Source organism: Colletotrichum navitas, assembly GCF_030913465.1.
Source record: "Colletotrichum navitas strain CBS 125086 chromosome Unknown LY79scaffold_157, whole genome shotgun sequence".
NCBI classification, from domain to species: Eukaryota; Fungi; Ascomycota; class Sordariomycetes; order Glomerellales; family Glomerellaceae; genus Colletotrichum; species Colletotrichum navitas.
Window position 1 is genome coordinate 39,052 of NW_026850703.1, and position 22,841 is coordinate 61,892.

General features: G+C 39.4%; 6 protein-coding genes across 6 annotated transcripts; 3 read left to right on the forward strand and 3 right to left on the reverse strand.

The window, feature by feature from the left end:
- Positions 1-771: 771 nt before the first annotated feature.
- LY79DRAFT_489849 (uncharacterized protein) lies at positions 772-1,698 on the forward strand (the record flags this gene model as incomplete). The annotated part of the gene is made up of 1 exon (XM_060553313.1): positions 772-1,698. A coding segment is annotated over one exon (927 nt), but the record flags the coding sequence as incomplete, so codon positions are not given.
- A 1,165-nt stretch (positions 1,699-2,863) lies between these two features.
- LY79DRAFT_572607 (uncharacterized protein) lies at positions 2,864-3,397 on the forward strand. Its single transcript, XM_060559380.1, has one exon. The coding sequence runs from the start codon at positions 2,965-2,967 to the stop codon at positions 3,340-3,342; it is 378 nt and encodes a 125-aa protein (XP_060407360.1). The 5' UTR covers positions 2,864-2,964; the 3' UTR covers positions 3,343-3,397.
- Positions 3,398-5,333: 1,936 nt separating this feature from the next.
- On the reverse strand, positions 5,334-7,026 carry LY79DRAFT_572608 (uncharacterized protein). The gene is made up of 2 exons (XM_060559381.1): positions 6,610-7,026; positions 5,334-6,555 (listed from the first exon to the last, which is right to left on the reverse strand). The coding sequence occupies exons 1-2, from the start codon at positions 6,876-6,878 to the stop codon at positions 5,406-5,408; spliced, it is 1,419 nt and encodes a 472-aa protein (XP_060407361.1). The 5' UTR covers positions 6,879-7,026; the 3' UTR covers positions 5,334-5,405.
- Positions 7,027-7,901: 875 nt separating this feature from the next.
- Positions 7,902-8,319, reverse strand: LY79DRAFT_674922 (uncharacterized protein; the record flags this gene model as incomplete). Its single annotated transcript, XM_060564379.1, has 2 exons — positions 7,902-7,929; positions 7,985-8,319. The coding sequence occupies 2 exons, from the start codon at positions 8,317-8,319 to the stop codon at positions 7,902-7,904; spliced, it is 363 nt and encodes a 120-aa protein (XP_060407362.1).
- A 1,601-nt stretch (positions 8,320-9,920) lies between these two features.
- Positions 9,921-12,040, reverse strand: LY79DRAFT_572617 (uncharacterized protein). Its single transcript, XM_060559382.1, has one exon. The coding sequence runs from the start codon at positions 11,590-11,592 to the stop codon at positions 10,171-10,173; it is 1,422 nt and encodes a 473-aa protein (XP_060407363.1). The 5' UTR covers positions 11,593-12,040; the 3' UTR covers positions 9,921-10,170.
- Positions 12,041-12,630: 590 nt separating this feature from the next.
- On the forward strand, positions 12,631-13,915 carry LY79DRAFT_584976 (uncharacterized protein; the record flags this gene model as incomplete). The annotated part of the gene is made up of 2 exons (XM_060560455.1): positions 12,631-12,709; positions 12,774-13,915. 2 exons carry the CDS (start codon positions 12,631-12,633, stop codon positions 13,913-13,915), a joined length of 1,221 nt encoding a protein of 406 aa, XP_060407364.1.
- Positions 13,916-22,841: the final 8,926 nt, after the last annotated feature.

Here is a 22,841-nt window from a genome sequence, read left to right on the forward strand (position 1 = left end):
TATACCTTAGAAGTATATCCTATAAGGTTATAGTTAGAACCTCTTTAGCTTTATACTTTACTATGTATATCTTAATATATTAATATATATTAAATTAGTATATTTTATATAATATATAGAGCCCTAGGATGCCTTTACTTAGCAGAGATTATCTTTTGCTATTAAAATATATGTTTCCTGTTTCTATATATAGGTACTTATTCCCTTTCTGTGTAAACGCTATTTCCTGTTTCTATATATAGGTATCTATTCCGTTTCCATGTAAACGCACCAACGTGCTTTTAGTTTCTAAACATATTATTTTAAAAAGCAGGTTTTTTTCTAAATTTAAGCCTAATAGTTCGTATTCATAAGTTACACACTGGATCAGGAGCAGACGGCGCAAATCATGGGACCCGCCTGCAACTTGCCATTCAACACGTCCCCAGTTGTGCTCCTTCTAACGGCCGTCATCTTGTCCTTCCGACGCGTGTTCCGCGATCGAGGCACTCCTGCGGTCTATTGTGAAGGACACGGCACAGACAAAGGTTTCACAAACAAGTCAGTCGATACTTCACGCACTATTGGTTGGTTCACCACCCTGTTTCCGCTCTCTCTGCAGGCTCTGGGGGCGGACAGCCGCGTTGACGACGCAGTCATGGCCATCAAGGATGAATACCTGGACACCCTGCAGACAGCTACAGAGCAGTTCACATCCGAGGTACTGGGCGAGCAAATATCGTTCAAGAGAAGTGATATCGAGTTGATTTTCAACTTTGCCGGCCGTCTACAGTCATGGACATTTACGGCCCGGCCGAGGTGGCCCTCTCGAGCGGCAGACCAGTTGCCGTCAGTAAGAGCGGCGCCATCATCCAGGACATTGGCACTCCCGTTGGCTGCCGATACTGGGTTGTCAACCCACAAGATCACGATGAGCTGGTCCCCGTGGGAACCACAGGCGAGCTCCTCATCGAAGGACCCATCGTCGCCCGCGGCTACGTGAACAGCCCCCAGGCGATGGCTGCTTCCTTCATTGACGCGCCTGCGTGGACTCGACATCCCGAGCTTTCGCATATGGGACTTGGCCAGCATCGCTTCTACAAGACGGGAGATCTCGTCACGCAGAAAGCAAGTGACTCCTTTGTCTACGAGGGCCGAAAGGATACCCAGGTCAAGATCAGAGGTCAGAGAATCGAGATGGGCGAGATCGAATATCATCTCAACCGACAGACGAAGGGAGACACGAAATGGATCGTCGACGTCTTTCTTGAAGGCGCAGGCCAGGAGAAAACTCTGGCTGCATTTTTTCAAGTGTCGAGAAAGGATGCCGCAACCCTTCCAGCGTCAGAGCTCGGCGACAACGTCCTCTCAGCCATGCCGAATGCGGCAGAGGCAGCCGCAGCTGCCCTGCGACAAGTTCTGCCGTCGTACATGGTTCCAGAGGTTTTCATTCCTTTGCGGAAATCTCCCGTAGTCGGGCCGATGAAGACGGATCGCAGAGCTCTGCGTGCGATGGCGAGCGGCCTTTCTGCGTCCGATAAATTGTCTTACCGTCTTAACGGACGGCAACAGGACGTCGGTGGCCTTGCACAGCCGAACGCGACTTCTGACGGCGAACTGACAGATCTCGAGTTGTTGCTGCAACGCACGTGGGCTGCTTTGCTCGGCGTTCCGCCTCAGTCGATTGGGCCCCAAGATGACTTCTTCGTCCTCGGAGGCAACTCCATCCGGGCCATGCGGCTTGTGACGGCCTTGAGGAAGTCAAAACACCGTCTCGGCGTCGTCGATGTCTTTAAGCACCCTACCCTGGCAGAGATGGCGCTAAAGATTAGCCAGCTTGCAGGTGGCCGCAAGGGTGGTGTCTTGCAAAAGTCCGCCTCTTTGCAAGCGCATGATTTCCCACACCTCGGCATCCTGGCTAAGACGAGGACGTGGTTAGACTTATCGAATATCGAAGGTGTCTCTTTGGCAACAGATCTTCAGGCACTCATGCTCGCCATAGAGCATCTTCCAGACTGCGGCACTATGGTTGCAACTGTAACCCTTGAACTTCTCGCCGGGCCTTAGAAGAAGAGCCGGGATCTTACTAGGAGGCGAGAAGCTTGCGAGCAAATCATCCGCCACCATGGGATCCTGAGAACAGTCTTCATTCAGAACAAGCAGTCCCTGTTGCAGGTGACGCTGCGGAACCCGCCGGTGAAGCAGATTCATGTGCTATCTACAGGCGAGACGAGCCAGCACCGAGTCTCGGTATCGTCGGATATGCTTGATATCCTGCCTCAATTTGAACTGCACAGCGATGACAGCAGGGTATTTTGCACACGCCTCAAGTTGACCATCCATCATACTCACTACGACGCCATCTCCCTCGGCCACCTCTGGGGTGATCTGAAAAACGCCTATGCAGGGAAGACCATCGCAACGAGGCATCCGAGCTTCCATGAGTGGTCGTCTTACATTGCCAAAGCTGATAGGTTGGCCGAAGGGACAGTTTTCTGGAGAAAATTGTTGAATGGTTCCATGTCTCACCCCTTGGCACCTAGCAGCAACACAAGGCAGGACCAACCCGTATCGGATGTACAGCAGAAGCAACATCTTGCATCATTCAAGATGCCGACCGCGAATCTTGCCAGCCCCAATGGAACTCCCGCGACGGTCTTGAAGGCCGCGTGGTCCTGTGTTCTCTCTCAGGTGCTCGAGAACCGCGACATATTCTTCGGCTTCGTGAGTGCCAACCGCTTCTCTGGCACATTTCCTCGCGGTAGCGCAGAGCAGGTGCCGGGCCCGTGTATCAATCTGGTGCCCATGCGAGCGTCGATGGGCGATGGCATCAATACCATGGCGACTCTCGTCACGGAGCTGCAAAACCAGTACCACCAGTCCCTTCCGTATCAGCATATCGGGTTCCGATCTATTGTAAAGCACTGCACGCAGTGGCCGACGAGTCGGTTCAACTCGGCCATTCTGTTCCAGAACCACGAGGCGATGGGCGACAGCATCAGGCTGGGAGATACCGATTGCGCGATTGTCGGGGTCGGGCAAGGCGCAGACTCTACGGATGTCTGGATCTCGGCGGTTCCGGGGATGGATCAGACGTTCAGCATAGAATTGCGATTTTCGCCAGTGAAGGTGCCGATCGAGCTGTGCCTCTGGATCTCTGGCTGCTTCGAGAGCCTGTTGAACAATCTGTCGGGGTTGTGGGAAAGGAGAATACTTGACATTCATGAGGAGATGTCGCGAGCGGCTGGGCTAGATCCTCTGTCTCCTATTTGGTATGACAGAGACACCGCTAGGGCAGAGGGGGCTGATCTGGAGGATGTTGTTGATAGAGTACTTCAGGAAAAGCATTTTGAGTACCTGTAACGTATAAGGACTGATTCCGTGGCATCTAGATTCTTTAAAGAATAATAAAGCATGCATAACACTTGGTCCTGTTCTTATAAGTTACAAGTCATATTAAAGTATACAGTTGGGTGGATTTAATTTTATTAAGATCTACTAAGACTAAATTAAGACTTTATAAAGACTTTATTTCTTTTACTACAGCTTCAGCGCTTAGAAATGCCTTCCGTTAGGAAAGGATAACTTCTCTATTTGAGGCGTGACCAAGGGGGGAAAAAACCTGTGCCTTGATCTGCCCTCTCCCGCGCTCTGTGATTAGTTTAATCAAAGGTTAATAATCCCCATTGGCTAAAGATCAACACTAGCTAATCAGTGCTCTCGATCTCGGTCGCCACTAATTAAGTGATCAGACAAGCTGACAATGCCCCCCTGTTAACCCGAGAATACTGTGCGCATGTGGTCTGTGCAGAGTCAAGCTGACAATGGATTCACTTTTAGCTAATAGATTAGCAGACAGTGGATTCAGTAATAACGTAGGCAAAAACACAAAAAATAGAGGCAAAAAGCAAAAGGGATAGTCTTGGCCTATCCTGACCTGGAGCATAGCATAGGAAGCAGGGTGGCTTAGCACTATTCTAACCCTCCATAGTAGAGCTGTTTTAGAACTATAGAAAAGGTTAGAAAAAAAGTAAGAAAAACTAGACTTAAACCTGCAGCCTTTAGGCTATTAGGTTATTAGGACTACACTACTTACTACTAGACTATACAGCTAGAAGAATGGAAATTTAGTGTTTAATTTAATCCTATAGAGCCCTTCTGTGTAAAACTAGTAGGTTTATTACAGTTATTGTGCTTAGCACTCTCAGGTAAACTCTATACAGACTACACGCGCATGGTACCCTCGAGGGGCGGCATTGTCAGCTTGTGTGTATACTCCCACTAAGACGACCACAGCTGCCAGATTTGTTCGACCTGTTGTTAGGGTCTAAAACGCAACTTGCCTGCTAGTGGGTCTCAGTAAAATGAGTGTCCCCATCCTCTTACTAAGACAAAACTAGAGCTGATCTCGACAGTAGTAGATGACCCTAACGATGTCATGGTGTTACGACCCAACAGGCTACAGGCAGCTAGAGCCTCACCAGGCCCTGGAAGCGCGGGCGGCAGAAACAGAAAAACTATAGACAGGTCACGTGATTATAAGGAACACCGAGCACTGATAAGATCCTGGCATGAGTGCTTGAGAGATTGACACATGAGCGCTCAGCCAACGCGTTCATGAGCGCTCAAGAGATGCATGGGGCGGCGCTTAGTCACAACAATAGGACTTGTATATAGGATGAACTTGGAAGCAGTCAAGGACAGACTTCCATAGCTTTTCAGCAATCAACTTATGATACATTCTCTGAATACCTTTCAGTGTCCCTTTAGTGATTCACTGACAAGAAGCTATACAAGCTACCCTTACGACTATTGATCATCCGACTGATCACCGAGTGATGAACAAGCCAGCAAGCCTACATTACTGTTACCGAGTATTGACCTCAGCTATACTATTAGCGGAAACCCTACTGTCGGATTACTGACCGTAACACATGGGTATAACTAACTCTATATGTATAAATTATCCGTTATAAGTTAGAAGTAGAGTACTATGTATATCAAAATATGTTTCAGCTTAGCGGTTAGTATAGCAATCTCCCTTTTATTCTATAAAAGATCTAAATGCGTAAATGTTGGCCAAGGGCTATTAGATTGCTCTGCACAATGGGCGGAAAATCTGATTGGAAAGGTTCCTATTTCACGCCTAGGCCTGTTCTCGTTCCCATACACGCAAGCCTTAGATATGTCCACTTTCGGGCGAGGCGGCATGTCCAGTATAGCACCAACAGAGTCGCATTGACTCCATACCACGTCTTGGTTGCCTTTGCCGAGACAGGGACAACCTAAGGTATTCGTATAAGCACGCCAGTGGGCTATGTTACAGTTGAACTAAAAACCAACAGCATCGTATTGACTCCATAGCCTACATGTATTTAAGAATATATCTCTATAGCTCTTTAGTAATCAGTCTTTGAATTGTTTTATTACGTATGTGCGTTATGGCTCCGTGAATGTCGGGTAAGCAGAAACAAACCGACAATGCCACAGCTCAATAGGTACAGCGATACCAGTGACATCCAAAGTACATCCCTTAGATACCATTGTGTCCAACCCCGACGAGCAGCACTTTCCAAGTCGTCTACATTGAGCATGTCAACGCCCTCCTCGGTCAATACCCTCCAGATGTAATCCCTGTACCCAATAGGCCAGTCAGGGATGTCCCAGTACCTGGACTTAAGCCCGCTCTGACTCGCCGCTTGAACTTGGGCCCTCACTTTGTCCCGTTGTTCTTTTGTAAAGCCGGTTCGTACTGATCCAATTGTTGTTTTGAAAGAAGCTGAGGCATAGTATGCATCATTTGCAGACCATAACTGGCTCAAGTTGCTCAAGATCTGGCCAAGGGGCGCTTGGCGGGAGCTGGGAACCTGCGACAACGTATTATCCTGTGCCAAAGTGCTTAATGGCGCATCTATAAAGGTGTCGTGAAAGGTCTCGTAATCGGCGTAGCTTTGATGTTTGTAATCAAAAAAGGTGGCTCGGTCTAGAAGGCCTGTGCCAACGACTGTGATAGGGCCTGGCCAGATGCCCTGCTTGGCAATAAAGCGTGTAAGGAATTCTTTTTTCCGAAGCGGTTCAAGCTGCTTTATCAAGAGCGGCCAGGTGTCGGTCGGATTCGTTTTCACATCAATTAGGAGGATAAGAGCGGTATCCGGCTGGGTATTAAAGACTCCGTGTGCCTGTCTAAATACCGTAATAGGCCTCTGTAGACTTTGGTACTCAAGGATCATTAATAGTGGATCCAGGTACATCGTTTGGAGAGTCCGTTCGCTCGAGAGGGAGCTACGATCATGGCCAACCAGGAGATCAAGACCGTCGTCACTAAGCCAGATATCTGCCTCCACGCTTACACAGCCTGCCGCAAGTGCTGAAAATAGCGGATATGGTCGCCAGTAGTCGTTATGGGAATGGCAATTCCTAGGTATGACTGAGCGGGTGAAATCCGTCAGCCAACGGGAGATGCCATCAACTGGTTTACCATCGGTAGTGATTCCATTATTAGAAATAAAATCATGTGGTAAGTCTACCTTAGTAGAAACAGGCTTGTATATGAAAACCAGAAGATACAACAGAATTCTGCTAGAAGTAAGCACGAGGCTAGTTTGGGGACAACCAGGGTGCAGAGCCTACATTATGAGGGATGTCGCAACGGCTACGCCAAAAATGGGGCCTAGAATATCCGACGTTACGAACCATTCAGCAACCCATCGCCAGATGCTGTTGCACAGGCCCGTCAAAATTCCCAAGGGCTTATGAGCGAGTCTGCTAAAGCTATGAAGTCCTTTGAATTCGCTTCCACGGCTGTCGATTAGCGCCGTAGAGGCGGTGGTCGACGTTGTTGGTGAGTGGTTTGAATGTTCATCGTCGGCCCAATGAAGGCGTCTTTGTCTATCACCCATCTTTGGTAGTGGGTACACGAAAATCTAGTTATAGACTAAGACTGGACAACGGATATAGATTATGAGTTTGGCGATGATTTGGCGAAAACTAATGATTGTACACGTTCTCAACAGCTCGCTCCCCGGCTCGTGTGAGAAGAAAGAGGACTTTTGGTTATTTAAACAGCCACTCCACCGTTATACCTAAACATCCGGAGTCGGCCGAAGCTGGCCCTAGGCATCCCCACGTCAATGACCAAGGTGACCCCGCTTAATTCCTATTTGCTCGCCTGTATTATGAAAATGGTGGGGCTCCTTGGGGCTACAGGTACGATGCGAGGAATATGCATAAGCAGTGGATACCACCTTACCCTGGCCCAGGGTGTACCTACAGGTAGGTGTTAGAGTAAGATAACTAACAGGGGTATTTTATTTCGGCCTGGTATCATAGTACATCACAAAATATGTTATGCACTCAACAGGTGACATAACTGATAACGGTTACACGACTACGGGTCTTCTTTTGCCCATTTTAGTATGCTTTAACCTTTGGGTTGGAACTTCTATTCAAGTTGACGTAGCTGACGATTTTAACTTTAAATTATTCCCAATGACCAGAATGTTCAATCACGTTGATAACGGGAACAGAAAGATCAACTAGACCAGCATATGTATACTGTCCATACTGATGCAATATATGAGTTAATGGCGCCAAGTAGGGCCTAATGGTCACCATTCCTAGAACAAGTTGGACAATTAGAGACTATGTTGATTTATTTGACAAACAAATCAGAATGTACATATATTCTTGCCGATACAATTATTTGATAATGCTTGTGAAATCCAAGCAATCCATACATTTCCTTCAGCGATACTGTGGCAATTTGATCCGCTTGGTACATGCGAATCATGGTGCGATTGAGTGGCATATTGTCTATCGTGAATGGCTTTGACGGAATAAAGAAGGTGACGTATTCAAGAACTGGAAGAAAAGAACCATATTTCTTCCAGAACAAAGTATACAACTCAGGATGAACGTTGCGTTTAGCAACTTCCAATGTTGGGGTCGGCGCTAGTCATGTCAGCTTGAGGAGCACTTTGAGTAACAATGAGACTAGGTTACTTACCGAGGTCTCCAAGCACCCTGATTATCTTCGCCACCGAAGTTACAGTTCAGAATCTGGCTCTGAAGACGGGAGACGCAGGTACCATAGTCGAGTGTACGGCGGGGACCGCCATTATCTCCATTCCTCATGCGAAAGTCCACCCTCACGTTGCCGCCGAGATTTTTGCAGCCGTACTTGTTCTCACCGCCTCCAAACTCAACCCCGTTCCAAGACCTGCATTGGTCCTCGGCAGCTCGGAGAGCGGCGTCCCTGGAGCCGCCCCAGGCCTGGCCACTTCCATAACAAGCAGAAGCGGATGCTGCGAAGGCGAGCACGGTGGTGAGGGAGAAGCGCATGATGAAGATTTTGCTCAAAGTAATATATGAGGAGTTAAGAAGGAGTTGTATTGAGAGTGTGTTCGAGATTGTGCTGATGAGAGGCATAAGAGAGAGGGATGTATTCCCCTATTTATACATTTTGGCTCACCAAATCTACTTCTTCGAAACTCCAAGGATTTGGGAGACGCCAAGCCGGAATGTGAATAGCTGCAGAGGACATGGCACTGCTTCGAGGTTAGTATGTAATTACATGCAGGCCTTCATGATCAGACGTCTTGGAAGTTGTCGGAGTTGTCTGCAGATTGTTGGATCTTCAGGAATGACAGATTTCCTGATGTAGGGTACTGGCACTGCGGGTTGCTGTGCTACATGGGTAGCGGAACTAACTCCATCGAGTTGATGTCGGTGTGCTCGCGGCCATTATGACAATTATTACTGATTCATCAATTTTGTCAAGATTTATCGCGCGTTGGCGACCCCGCTCCGTAGGTATGTCGAAGTTATTCAGGAGATGCCCAACTTTAGGATCTCACATCACAGTCATCACTAAACGATGCTTTCTAATTCAGTCTCGCATAGAGTAGATACGAGATAAAATTTATCACACAATCAGGTCATTAGTTAAAGTTCTTTAAAGTTGGGAACACTAATGAAGGACAAGATACTGTACTTGAAGAACATATCAATACACAGACTGGGGCTTCAAGAAAACAGTACTGATCATTAGCAGTTTTGCTGAAACTAGCTGCTAGAGTCACAAGGTGGTAATCGCTCATATTTTTAGGTGTGGTCATTGAACAATACAAAGTACAGTGGGGCGAAATGATCCAGACGGAATGCAGCCAAGCCTACGCAAGGGCATGAACTATGGTTCTGTCACCTCCGGCCTACCATAATTGTTATGAGGACGGCCGGAAGACTAACTCGTTTCTAGCTAACTACCTTTCGTACTGACCAGAAATATTTATCAATATGAATAAACGGATCATTCGGTGACTCTTCTTGCTTTACCTCTTGCTACACATAAGGCTTGTCCGGTTTCTAGTTTTCTGTGTAGTTACTTCTAAGTTACATCTTCCTAAGGTTTAGCGGTTAAGTGCTTAAAGGGGGACGCCCGGTTATAGTGTTGAACTCAAACTAAGCTTCCTCGGGAATGACTTCCGATTGAACCGTCGACCGATTTGTTCCGATCATACAAAGTATCCACCTTATGTGATTCCCTGTAGCGTTAATTGGGGCAAAGGTTCCACCACTATTCTGGTTTGAGAACTCGTTCTGCAGAGCACCAACACAACCGGCAACCAACCGAACCTGGTAGGCAAGGCCTACTCCACTTGTCCCGCTCAACCACCGTATCCACCTTGTGTGAACCATTGTAGCGTTAACAGCAGGACAGGTTTCAGCACTATTCTGGTTTAGGAACTCGTTTTACGAAGCACTAACACAACCAGCAACCAACCGAAACATTCTAGCCAATCCTTTATGCTAGGCGGATTGAACCAGGTAGGCAAGGCCTACTCCACTTGTCCCGCCATACACTGTATCCACCTTATGTGATTCCCTGTAGCGTTAATTGGGGCAAAGGTTCCACCACTATTCTGGTTTAGGAACTCGTTTTACCTGTACGAAGCACCAACACAACCAGCAACCAACCGAAGCATTCTAGCCAATCCTTTATACTAGGATGTGTAGGGCCAAATGCCACTTGTGGGTTACGTTTTTCCCCCTGATTTAATGAAACCAACTTGTGATTAGTGGAATATTGGACTGGAAGCTTGGCGACTAGGTTTAGAATAGTATTGGGCCTTTTGTTGCATACTTTGTCGAATGATTTCAGTACCTGATATCCAATTAGGTGTTAGGGCGGTCTCAGCCTGACGCAGGCCCTTTTTCGTCGCCAAAGATCAACCGTTCCCACTTCACTTGGCCATTCTGGCAAATGCCCTCCCAATCCATGGGTGTTGTTTCCGCCCCGTCATCAGACCACCTGAAGCTTTTGATCGTTCTCCTACCTGTATCTTCCGGTGGAGCCCAGTAGACAATCTCATTTTGCTCCGCCATCCCACCGGTCATCCTCACTAGTGGCCTCGTATGCTCTTGTTGTTGAAGCTGGGTCGTGACTAAGTCTCGAAGATATGGGTAAAACCACGTCATGTTCCACCAGTTCTCCAGCCTCCATGCTTTTAGCCCCGAGATGTAGGCATTGTGATGGATTGCGACTGGAGCGTTGCCAAAGAAGAAGTCGGTGTAAAGAGGAACATCAGCCCATGTGAGTCCACCTCCCTTTAAAGGGCTGTCTGAGCCTCCGAGATACTGAGGCATATCAGGGACTCTGACTTTGCCTGGTACCCCGGCCTTCTCTGACGCCTTCTGCACAGCCTCTCTGTGTGCCCATTTGACGAAATAGCCATCCTCTTCAGCCGAGCAGGTTGGAGGCATCGTGCTGAAAGTGTAATCGAGGCCGAGTCCAAACTCGAAACGCTGCCCGCCGAGAGCAGCCTTCGCAACCGTCTGGACTTCCCAAGATAACTCATGCAGGCGAACCAGAGCTTGTTTGTTGACAGATGGCAAGACAGAACGGACCCATTCGCGCCACATCTCTTGTTCACCAATGACCTCAGCAATCAAGGCCTGGTCGCTCCATAGTTGGCGTCCCTTATGTGAGACGGTTGCCACCTTCTCTCTGCACCTCCTCAATGCGGCTCTCAGAGGTCCTATTTTGCCCATAATCATCCCGCTGTTCACGCATCGAGGTCGAACTCTCCTGTATTTTCTTGCCGAGTCTGCAGAATAGTCGATCTTGTCTGTTGCTTCCCCATAAAAATCAGGAGACAGTGGTGAGGCTGGCCAGTGGGGGTAGTTGGGACGTGAACCGGATTCCGCGCCGGGTTGGCAATCCTTAGCAGTAGTGATAACAATGTTTTGCTTTGGCGCGGCGATAGGAAACTGGGGATCATAACCGGAATCCATCCATAGGTTTTGTACTCTGGTGTCCGCTTCAAGGTTTAACTTATGAAATCTCTCGAGGAGAGCTGATGGAGGGAGCTGGAACCATATGTCGTAAGCGTCTACCAAAAGCGCAACATCGTTATCAGCGGTGGAGTCTTTCTCGTAGAGCGTATCCAGAGCAACAAGAAGAGACTCAAGCTTTGCAATGTGTGAGCCTGCAAAGTGCCAATCGGGCCGGTTGAACTCTCCGTTCCAGTTCAGAAGGGTAGGCATCGGATAACCGAGAGCCACCGCAGAATGCACGACTTTGCAAAGATTTATGCTTGGCCCATCGGCTGGCATAAATAACCGCAAATGACGGTGGCCATCAAAATCGTCTTCTAGGGCTGAGTAGTTGACCTCTGCAAGCTTCTGATGTATGTAACTCCAGTCCTTAGTCTTGTTGGGCCATCTGTCACCATAATTCTTCTTGAACTAGCCGCAAATAGCATCATCAGTACCTAGTTGCAAAAACACTAAGTGCAAGGCTGGTGGGGGTCTACATGTCCCCTAACAGTACCTCAGCTCAAAGTTGAGAACATACCAGAACCAATATAAGTGTGAGCACTGTAAATGTAAAAAGTATACCGAATCGTGCTCTACGCAATTGGGGTAGCACAATACGCGGTCGCTCAAAACCAGTCATTCTGAAGGGAGACCGAATCATCACTATTGCCCTGGGTATGAAAAAAGGTCACCGGCAGATGTAACGAATCGCTTTGGGAATAAAAGGTGTGCAGGAGAAAACTTTTCTGCCATCATCTGTTCCCGAATAGTAGCCGTAAAGTACGCCCCACAACCTATTCACATCACTCCCAAAAGAGCAGGGTCTGTTATTCTGCCATGCCCATTATGACTATGGGTCTCAGCCATTGGTTGCTCGTAGTTTATGTCGAGCCAAGAATCAAATGTGATTAACGTCTCATTTTCCTGGCACCTTTGCGTATCCTTTCTTTTCTTTGGGTGAGATAGAGAAGGGCCCGCTTCTGCCACTCCAACTACCAACCGTGTGCCTTGTATCCTATCATCCTAGGTACCTATTCTGCTAGTGTATAAAGGACCGAGCATACTCTTACGGGGTCAGGGGGTGTAGTGGGGAACGAATGTCATCTCGCTTGTACCTACGGTTGGTTGAGTGAAAAGGCCCCTGTCGCCATTGCAGTCCCTCCTCGGCTATGCAAATGTTCCTCAGGTATGGCAACGAGGCCCAGTTTCGCGCCCCCTCCTCACATTTTGCCATCTTCATTTTGATTTTCCCTCAACTCACTCAGACTCTCTGTCTCTATCTCTCTATACCTTTGTCTGGATACATCGACCTCTGACCTCTGAATTTTGACTGAGATGGACACAACGAGCCAGCGGGATGACTGGCATGTTACCAGACATCGCATTCGTACCTTCATAGGCTTTGCTTCAATAGGTATGTCCCATCCCCAGCAACCCTCAGCGATATCGACTTGATGGGGCTAACTATCATTTTGCAGCTCTTGCAAACGCTGTCCTCGCACGAATTACCCACGCAGCGAACTACCTCATCATCCCATACCCGCAACCCGTCGTTATTCTGCTGGAGCTTCTCCCAGCAGTTCTCACCAAGTTATTTCTGCCATTCATCTATGGCTACATTCCCCAGAACGCACGCATTGCCCTCGTCACTGGGGCATGGACAGTGGTCAAGACTGTTGTCTCCGCCACGCCCCCGAACGTACTACCTCCCGTACGCGTCGTAATGACGCTGTTAGCTGCCTCCTCCTCAGCTGCCACTGAAATTCTCTGTTTGGACTTGATCCGAGGTTATGGTCGGCTAGGGCTTATTGCCTGGGCTGCTGGCACCAGTCTGGGGCAGATGGCGAATGCTATATGGCCTTTAGTGTTAACCTCATTCATGGGAATGACAGTCAGAGAGGGTACTGAATATATGTACCGACTGGTTGCTATAATCCTGCTGGCTTACTTTGCTATCCTGCCAAGAAACTGTCTTCCGACCGGAAGCGAGACCGACCTGAGCAATCGAGACACTGGGGGCTACAACAAGAACACATCACTTTTAGAGACCACCTCGACATCAAACAAAGTCACCGGAATATTCGGACATCAAATCAGACAAGTGTCCGTTGTTTCGAGACAGTACCTGCACATACTCCTGGCTACCTCCGCTATGCAGGCCATGGTCTTCCCTGGCATATCCCTAGCTCTTGATGGCTCCTCATTTTCTTCATTACTTTCATGGACCTCTGCACTTGCATTTTCTCTCAGTTTTGGTAACTTGACGGCGCGATTATCAGCAATGTCACTTCGTCTTGGAAACCACAGGATTGCTCTGATTCTCTTAGCCTGGACAGTAGCTTTGTTATTGGCAGATTCGATCTTTTTCCTAGGGTCTAGTTTTGTTGTGCTCTCTGTAGCTCTGTGTTCCGGTTTGTTGGGGGGTGCGATCTATGTTGAGGTTTTTGACGGGGTGCTTCAGGCGCTATCCGACCACCCAGACTGTATACTTGCTATTGGTATCATCGGCGCAGGTGATACCCTAGGCAGTTTGCTAGGTGGATGGATTGGATTTCTATGGGAAGCTACAGTCTGCGATATGACTGTAGATAGAGGAAGGTTCTGCCACAGGTTCCTTTGAACTAGAACTGCACTTTGTAACCAGCACAGCGAAGTAATGCATTAGCCTCAAGAGTGTAACTAGGCCACTCTATCAGTTGATCAAAGAAATGATTCCTAGAACCGCAGGAATACATACAGAGACTTGTATTTAATTACGCTGGAACTGATGCGCCTGTTGCCTTGATGAATCAGACGCACAGGTATATATATCACAACGCGAGGTAACTCATCAGAATTGCTCAGAAGTTCATACAAGACCACTTTGTTTGTTAAGGCTTACACCATAACTAACTTCAAAAGCTTCCACAATGGCATCTAAACTGCCAGCTTCTCCCTTGCCTGAAGACAGCGCGCTTACCATAGTAAGTAGCTTAAGACCCCCCCTTAGGACTTAGAGTATTCTTGCTGTCTTGCTAGCTAGAATTCTAGCGTATATGATCTAGAGTGTCACAGGACAGATAGTAGATAGCGGATAAGAGGTGGTCAATGGCCAACTCCACCAGCACGGGTTTATTCACGTGCCCATCGAGTATATAGACCACTGCCACCAGGCCTCCTATTCAGACGAGGTCAACCACGAATACTATCACTACTTTTACCTATCTTTTGTCCTGTGTCAACTGTGCAGATCCTTGATATTGCTTGCCTTACTTCACTGGTTTGCTGTTACGCTTCACTTTTGCACCGCGTCACTTCACGACACTACCGCAGCCTGGCTCCTCCTATTAGATCTGCAACGGCTGGCAGGAAGGCTATGTCATAGACTAACTAGAAGTTTAGGCTGCTACCTCCTATCAACCTAATATAGGTGTTAGATTAAAATAGGGCTAGTATTAAGGGAGACATTATCTAGAGGAGTAGTAAGATAATCTATAAAGGGTCTAAGAAGTTTAAGTACTAGCTATATAGGGTTATATTAGACGTTAGTGTTATTACCTAAGAATCTATGGGCAGCACTAAGCCTTACCTAGGCAGAAGCGTAGGCAGTATAGCCTCTATACTAACAGGACACATAGGATTATTATATAGAAAACTCCCTAGGATTAAAGAACTATAGTACAAGTTATATAATAATAAGATTAAATAAGATCTATATAAAGAAAGCATAGATACTATATACTCAGTATATAGGCACTATATAGGAAATATATAAATACTATAGTTTAGATATATAGCCTTATAAGTTAATAAGAAATATAGACTTATATATAAGATAGACTTATATATAAGATAGACTTAAATATACTTAGAAATAAACTTCTATAGCTCTTTAGTAATTAACTTATAATATATTCTCTAGATATCTTTTAGTATTTAACTTAGTAATTTATTAATAAAAAAGCTATATAAGCTTTTTTATAACTATTAACTACTTAACTAATTACTAAGTAATTAATAAATTAGTAAGCTAATATTACTATTACTAATTATTAACCTTAGCTATACTATTAGTAAAAACCTTATAATCTAGAAACTAACTTATTATAATATTAACCTATTATAGATAAATCTTAAAGTTATTAGGTTAACCCTAATAACTTATCACTAGTAAATCCTTAGATATTTAGCTATAAATTCTCTAAGGATTTATAGGTAATAAGTTAGTTATTTAACTAGCTAACCTATAATAATTATTTTTGTTTTCTACCTATATAATAGAGAACTATAGTTACCTTAGTTATCTATTAATTACTACTAATATATATAGTTAACTATATTAACCTATCCTTTAGTATTACTAATATAACTATAATACTTTAATTACTTTTATTAAGTAAGTTAACCTTAATACTTACTTAATAATATACTATAATATTTATTTTAAAGAATAATACCTTTATATTTTCTATAGATAGCTCTAAGAAAAAGCACTTAGCCTAAGAACTAGTAGAAGTAAAAAACTAAAATATACTAAACCTTAACTATAATAATAATAATAAGGCTTAAATTACTTATATTACTTATAAGGCTATTAAGTATAAACTAAGTAAAAGTAAAGATTATATACTTAAGATATAAATTATACTTAACTAAGCTATAAGTATAAAAGTTTAGTAAACTTAAGATTTATAGTAAAAAGTTAAGATACTTTAGGTAGTAGTTAATGTTATTTTAACCTTTATAAATAAGTATAAGAAGCTTAAACTTAACTTTTCTAAAAGATATAATAGTACTAGTAAATAACTAAAGAGATTTCTAATTTAAGTATATACTTACTAGACCTTTTATATAGTTAACTTTAGGAGTAAAACTAAATAAGTTATCTATATAGGAATCTTTTTATAAAAGAAAGTACTTTTATAGTTTAAACTCTACTTTAAAAACTAAAGAAGTTACTGCTTACTACTTTTAGTAATAGTCCCTTCTAGGCTAGCCCTACTAACTACGCTAGCTGCTTCTATTATTAATATATAACCCTTTAGACTACACTAACTACTACGCTGTCTCTAGTATAATTATAAGTAACACTATCTAGGGCCTTACTATCTCCTACTAGTATACTAAAACCTTTGCCCTCTTTTAATGCTTTTTGTCTATTCTTCTGTTCTTCCTTATATCTAACTAAGCTTATAATTAATAAAAAGAATCTAGCTCCCTAATTAGCTAATGTAATTACTTTTAATAAGTCCCTAGGAAAAGGTCTTTCTTTACTACTTGTATAGCCTACGGCAGTAGCCCTTCTACTAACTAGAAAGCTAGTCTAGAAATTAAGATACTATAGCCTATTAGTTAAAGGTATAGAAACATAAGATAGATGTCTACTATAAACTAATTCTTTAGTTAGAAGATTATAAATAAAATAATAGGTCCTTATAGTAAGCTAGTACTTATTAGTGTACTACTATATCTATAGTTATATTTAGTTATATATATATATATATATAAGTATTATTAGTATATAGGTAATATAGCTAAAGAAGGTATATTATATAATACACTACCTACTAGTAGTATCCTTTATCTTTACCTATATATAAGGGTAGTACTATACTTATGCTCTTACTTTACCTTATAACTAGTAAACTAATAATAATAATAACTACTAATTAACTACTGTTTTTAACCTTTATATTAAATAGGCTTTATATATACATGTACTTAGTAAAACATAGAAGTAAATTAACTTCTTATTAGGTAACTAGATAGGTCTACTTTACTATTATTATATAAAGTAGTTATATATACTACTTAAGTATAATTTAAGTTATTCTAGCTAACTAAAAGGTATAATCCCCTCTTAATATAACTAAGGGCTAAATAACTAGTCTATACCCTTTAACCTTAAATTATAACTATTTATAGTAGACTTAGTAAACAGCACCGCTTAGGTAAGGTTAAAGCTAGAAGCAGGGGAGGCACACAGGAAGATAGGCAGAGAGAGAGGCGCATAGGAGGGTATAAGGAGACAATAGGCAGCAGTAGCCTAGAGACAGCAGCAGCAAGTAGATAAGTTAATAAGATAACTTAAACCCTCTTTATAAATAAGATAAATAGACTAGGCTACTATATCTTTTTTTACTTTAGCTAGTTATATATATATATATATATATACTATACTTTATTTTCTTTATTTATTTATAATAGTAAGTAAGTAAGCTAATAACTTTATAAGTAGTTATATATAATTTCTTTAAGTAAGTATTTCTTAAAGAATATACCTTATAGCCTATAGAGAAAGCACTAGACACTATTAAGTATCTAATATAATAGTATTAATCTTTAGCTAAGTAGAAAAGCCTAAGGACCTCTCCTTAACACTTATTATAAAAAAAGCCCTATAAGGCTTATCTTATTATTTAACTTTAGATAGGCTAGTTAAAGACTAATAGGCCTTTACTTCTCCTAGATAATACTTACTATAGAAAAAGCCCTAGGGGGCTTATTTTACTCTTAAGCTTTACTATATAGAACTTACTAGGCTACTACTACTTTACTAAATTATAGAAAGTAACTAGGCTTAGAAGTAGTAGTAATAGTCTTTATAAATAAATAAAGCTAAAAGCCTTAAGAGGCTTTTAGTAACTTTTAGCTTTACTAAATTAATTTACTAGGCTATTATTTAGTAACTTTTTATTTTATATAACTTATATATAGATTAGTAGTTATAGTAGTACTAGTAGTAAAAGAGTAAAGCTAAAATACCTTAATAAGGGTTTTCTTTAGTATAGCTTAAGGCCTTTTTTACTACTTTAATTTACTAGGCTATAGTAAAATATCTACTTATTATTTTTTTCTTAAGTCCTAGGTCCCTTTTATTACTTAAATATAGAATACTTACTTATAAGGTATTATCTAGTAGTCTTAGTATTATTAGTTCTTTATATACCTAGAGAAGCACTAAGTAAGTATAAAAGAGATAAATAAAGTAATAAAATAAAATAAAAAAAAGTTATTAAAGTAGTCTCTATAGTCTAAAGAGATAAAAAAGAAAAAAAAAGAAAAGATTATAAAGTAAAAAAAAAGAAAAAAAGAAGTAAAAAAGTAAATAAGAATTATATAGTTAGTAGCCTAAGTAATAATAGTTATAAAGTTATAGTAGAAAAAAGAGAGCCTTATATAACTAGGTAAAAAAATTAATCTTCTAAAGATAAGAAAAAATAATAAATAGCTAGTATAATAATATATATATTTTATATAATAATATTTATAACTTATATAGTAAGCTATAATAAAGTATATATAAATAAAGTTATATAGCTTAAAGTTAAGAAGGTTATTATACTTAAGTAGTATAAGTAGATTATTCTAAGCCTATAAAATAGACCTAGGTAAAAAGGTAGCTACTTTTATAGGCTAAGAGGGTAAATAAAAGAGATAAAATATAAAGGTAGCTAGGCTATAAGTAGTAGTAAGACACTATAGTATACTTGCTTATACTATATAAGGCTAGCCTTATCTTAGTATATACTTTAATAAGGTAAATAGATTTATTATATAATTAATAAGGCTTTACTTTAGAGCTTTATTAGTAATAAAGAAGTAGTAATAAAGGTAGTAAATAATATTAAGTATATTAGCTATAAAGTATATTAGTAAAAATAAAAGTCTTTAGATATACTTATACTAAGTACTATAAATATTATAAGTAAAAAAAAGTAATAGGTACTCTAGATAAAAATAAAAGACTAAAGAATAATACTTATTTAGCTAAGGTTTAATAAAATAGTATAAACCTATAAGAGAAGTTAACTTATAATATAACTATATAATATATATTAGTATTTAAATTATATAAAAAAAATAATATACCTTATAGCTTAGATATATAGACTACTAGTAAGTTAATAAGTACTAGCTTACTATAGGTACTTATAATAAAGTAAAAAAAAAAAAGACAAGGTAATAAGTAAAAATAAAACTATATACTACTTACTAGTACTATATTTATATACACCTATTAGGCTAACTTGTCTTATATAAAATAAATTAGTATTTTTTTTTATAATCTATATTATATTTACTAAGAGGAATTAAGGCCTAGCCTAGCCTAGTACTATTATAAGTATATAGGCAAAAAGGTAAATAAGAGTACTTATTATTTATTTAGGCTATTATATACTAACCTATAGCTACTTTAGGAAGGCCTTATAGCCTAGTGTCCTAGTAGAGGTAAATAAAGTATAAAAGAATATAGTATAACCTAGAGGGTAACTAAATATCTTTAGTAAAAAAAGGTTTATATATATATAGTATATTAATAAAATAGTATAGTAGAATTAATAATAACTTATATTACTTATAGATCTAGCTATAGTATATTTATTTTATATAAGCCTCTAGGGGCTTATATATAGTACTATTAGATTAAGGTAGAAATATAAATATATATAGTTAACCTAGCCTAAGTAAAGTAAAGAAAAAGAAAATTATAGTTCTAAGTAGTAAAGGATTACTAAGTAGTATACTAGAGTTAAATCTATATATAGAGCTACTAAATAAAGTAAATAAAATAAGGCTACCTATAAAAGGTAGTATAAAAAGTAGTAAAAAGTATAATATAAGAGCCTATAAGTAAAAGTATATAAGGTTATAAGGTAACACTAGGGTAAAGGGGAATAAGTATATAGAAAAATATATACTATATACCTTAAATAGTTATAGCTAAAAACTAAAAAAGTAATATTAATAACCTACTAACTACTAATTACCTTTATAGTTAACAATATAAGAGAGAATAGTAATAATAAATACTATTAGACTAGTATAGTACTTATACTTATTTATTACCTTTTTTTTACTATATATAGCTCTTATTTATAAGGCTTATTCTTTATAGTAGTAAGTATTTATATTCTTTTACTTATATTAAGACTATAGGTAATATAAAACAAAAGAATAGTAATAATAAAGATAGTATAGTAGCTTACCTAGGCCCTAGATAATATATAAAGGATAAACTTTTCTAAGAAGGCAAGTTAGTCTAAGAATATATAAGGCCTTTGTTATAATATTAACTATTATAAATAAATATTAGAGTTATTAGGTTAACCCTAATGACTTATTGCTGGTAAATCCTTAGATATTTAGCTATAGATTCTCTAAGGATTTATAGGCAATAAGTTAGTTATTTAACTAACTAACCTACAATAATTATCCTTCTTTTCTTTACGTATAATAGAGAACCACAGTTACCCCTATTATTTGTTAATTACTACTAATATATATAGTTAACTATATTAACCTATCCCTTGGTGTTACTAACACTAATTAGTGTTAGTTCTACTATAATAGTCTAGCTAGCTATTATAGTAGAATTTACTATAGATTAGCAAGGTTACTTACAGAAGAGGCAACTATTACTAGTTAACTATTTATATACCTAGAGTAGGCAAGGACTAAAAAACGCCTCTGTAAATACCCTTACTATAATATTACACTAATTACTTATTAATAGGTTAATTAATAGATCTATAACTAGTCCTCTTAACTAGTAGAAACCTTGTTAATTTATATCCTTGACTACGTAAGCTCTATTACCTTTAGAGGAGCACTCTTAACTATAAAAAAAAAAACCCTTAATTTATACACTAAGAAAACTAGTAAGAAAATTATATATTTACCCCTATCTCTACCTAGTTAACCTAGCCCTACTTATTAATACACTATTAGATAGTTAAATAAAAGGCTATTAAATAGTTAGATATAGGGCTATTAGATAGTTAGATTATTAGATAGTTAAATAGTTAGATAAATATATTAGTAGAGGTCTAGTTTATAAGAGAAAGTTACTAGTGTTAAAATAATTAGTATCCTTAATATCTAGGTAGATCTAGGCAGATATTCTGCTAGGATATCTAGAACTAGAACAACTAGGACACCAGTTATAGGCCCTATATATATTGCCTATCTAGCCAGACCCCCTCTTCTAGATTCCTTCTACTCTTTAGGCAATAGTAGATAATTAATTAAAGATCTATTACTTTAACTAGCTAGAAGGCTTTACTATTATTAGTAGACCACCTGTTATACTAATAGCCTTACTTACTAGCTATTAGAAAAATATATACTAATATACTAAAGATAATATAAAGTATTAGTAAAAACTATTATATTAAACTAGGCTATATCTAAGAGCTAAAGGACACCTTTATAAAGAGTAGACTTAAGTATAGTACTCTTAAAAACTATATAGTTATTCTTTATAGTACTAAAGAGGTTTATTATATTTAGTAAAGTATATAAGAAGATAATAATAGCTATATAAATAATAATAGTAGTAATAAAGAAGCTTTATTTCTTTACTAGGCTAGTATTAATAATATAAAGGCAAAGGTTATAGTAGGTTAATACTAGCTTTATGCCCTCTAAGAGTATATTAAAGTAATAGGCACCTTAGTATTAGACACCTAGTAGATATATAAGCTATATAATAAAGGTTTATTACTACCTAGACTACTTATTCTTTACCTTCTCTTATAAAGAAATAAAGTAACTTAGTACTTATAATATAAAGAAATAAATTAACTAAGTATACTAATAAACTAATTACTAGTTAACTTAAATATTAAGCTATATATTAACTAATAAGACCTAAACCTACTTAATAACTATAAGTAAATCTAGATATAGCTTATATTTATTATATTAGAGGTAGTAAAGCCTACTATATATAACTAAGCTACTATAGTTAACTATAAGCTAGTAAAGGCCTTATACCTTAGTAATAAAAAAAGCTTCTTTATATACTAGCTTATAATATTATAGAACTATAAGTAATAGAGAACACTTACTATATACTAGTATAAGACTTACCTAGGCCTAGAGATATTTAATATCTTAATATTTAAGTAAATAGCTAGCCTATAGATTAATAACTATTAGCTTTTACTACTTAAGATAGTACTAGTAACACTAAAGGCCTTGCCTCTTAATAAGGTATAGTATTTTAGGCTAAATAACTAAAACTATTTAATAATAGTAACTACTAATAAATATATATAAGAAGCTATTAAAGCTATATTCTATATTAGTAATAGTAGTAATAGGTCTTATTACTATATAATTAGCCTCTTTAGGACTATAAATAATACTATATATTAGAAAGTATACTAAGTAATATAAATAATACTTAACCTTATATTTATTAACCTTAAGTACTTTTTTTATAGTAAAAAGCTAAAGATAAAGACTACTATCTAGGTCTTATACTATATTATTAGTTAAATTTACTATAAAAGTACTTTTAACCTTAAGAATATAAACCTTAAGTTAAAGTGTTAGTTTTTACTAGTTAATTAATAGGATCCTATATCTTGTAATATTACAAAGGTTAAGAAAAGGTAGTTAAATTTATAGTTATTAATAGTTAACTAGTTAACAAAGTAAAATAGAAGCATAAGTGTAGTAGCACCCTTGTATATAGGCAAGAGTAGGAATTCTACTAGTAGGCAGTGTATTATATAACCTACTGCCTCTAGCTATATTACCTATATACTAACACTAGT

Bases quoted from the DNA above. Each gene is read 5' to 3' on its own strand.
- LY79DRAFT_572607 (XM_060559380.1), top strand. From the start codon at position 2,965: ATGGGCGACAGCATCAGGCTGGGAGATACCGATTGCGCGATTGTCGGG.
- LY79DRAFT_572617 (XM_060559382.1), bottom strand. From the start codon at position 11,592: ATGCCAGCCGATGGGCCAAGCATAAATCTTTGCAAAGTCGTGCATTCT.
- LY79DRAFT_572608 (XM_060559381.1), bottom strand. From the start codon at position 6,878: ATGGGTGATAGACAAAGACGCCTTCATTGGGCCGACGATGAACATTCA. The intron at 6,556-6,609 runs GTAGGCTCTGCA...TACTTCTAGCAG, and splicing joins GTTGCGACATCCCTCATAAT to AATTCTGTTGTATCTTCTGG.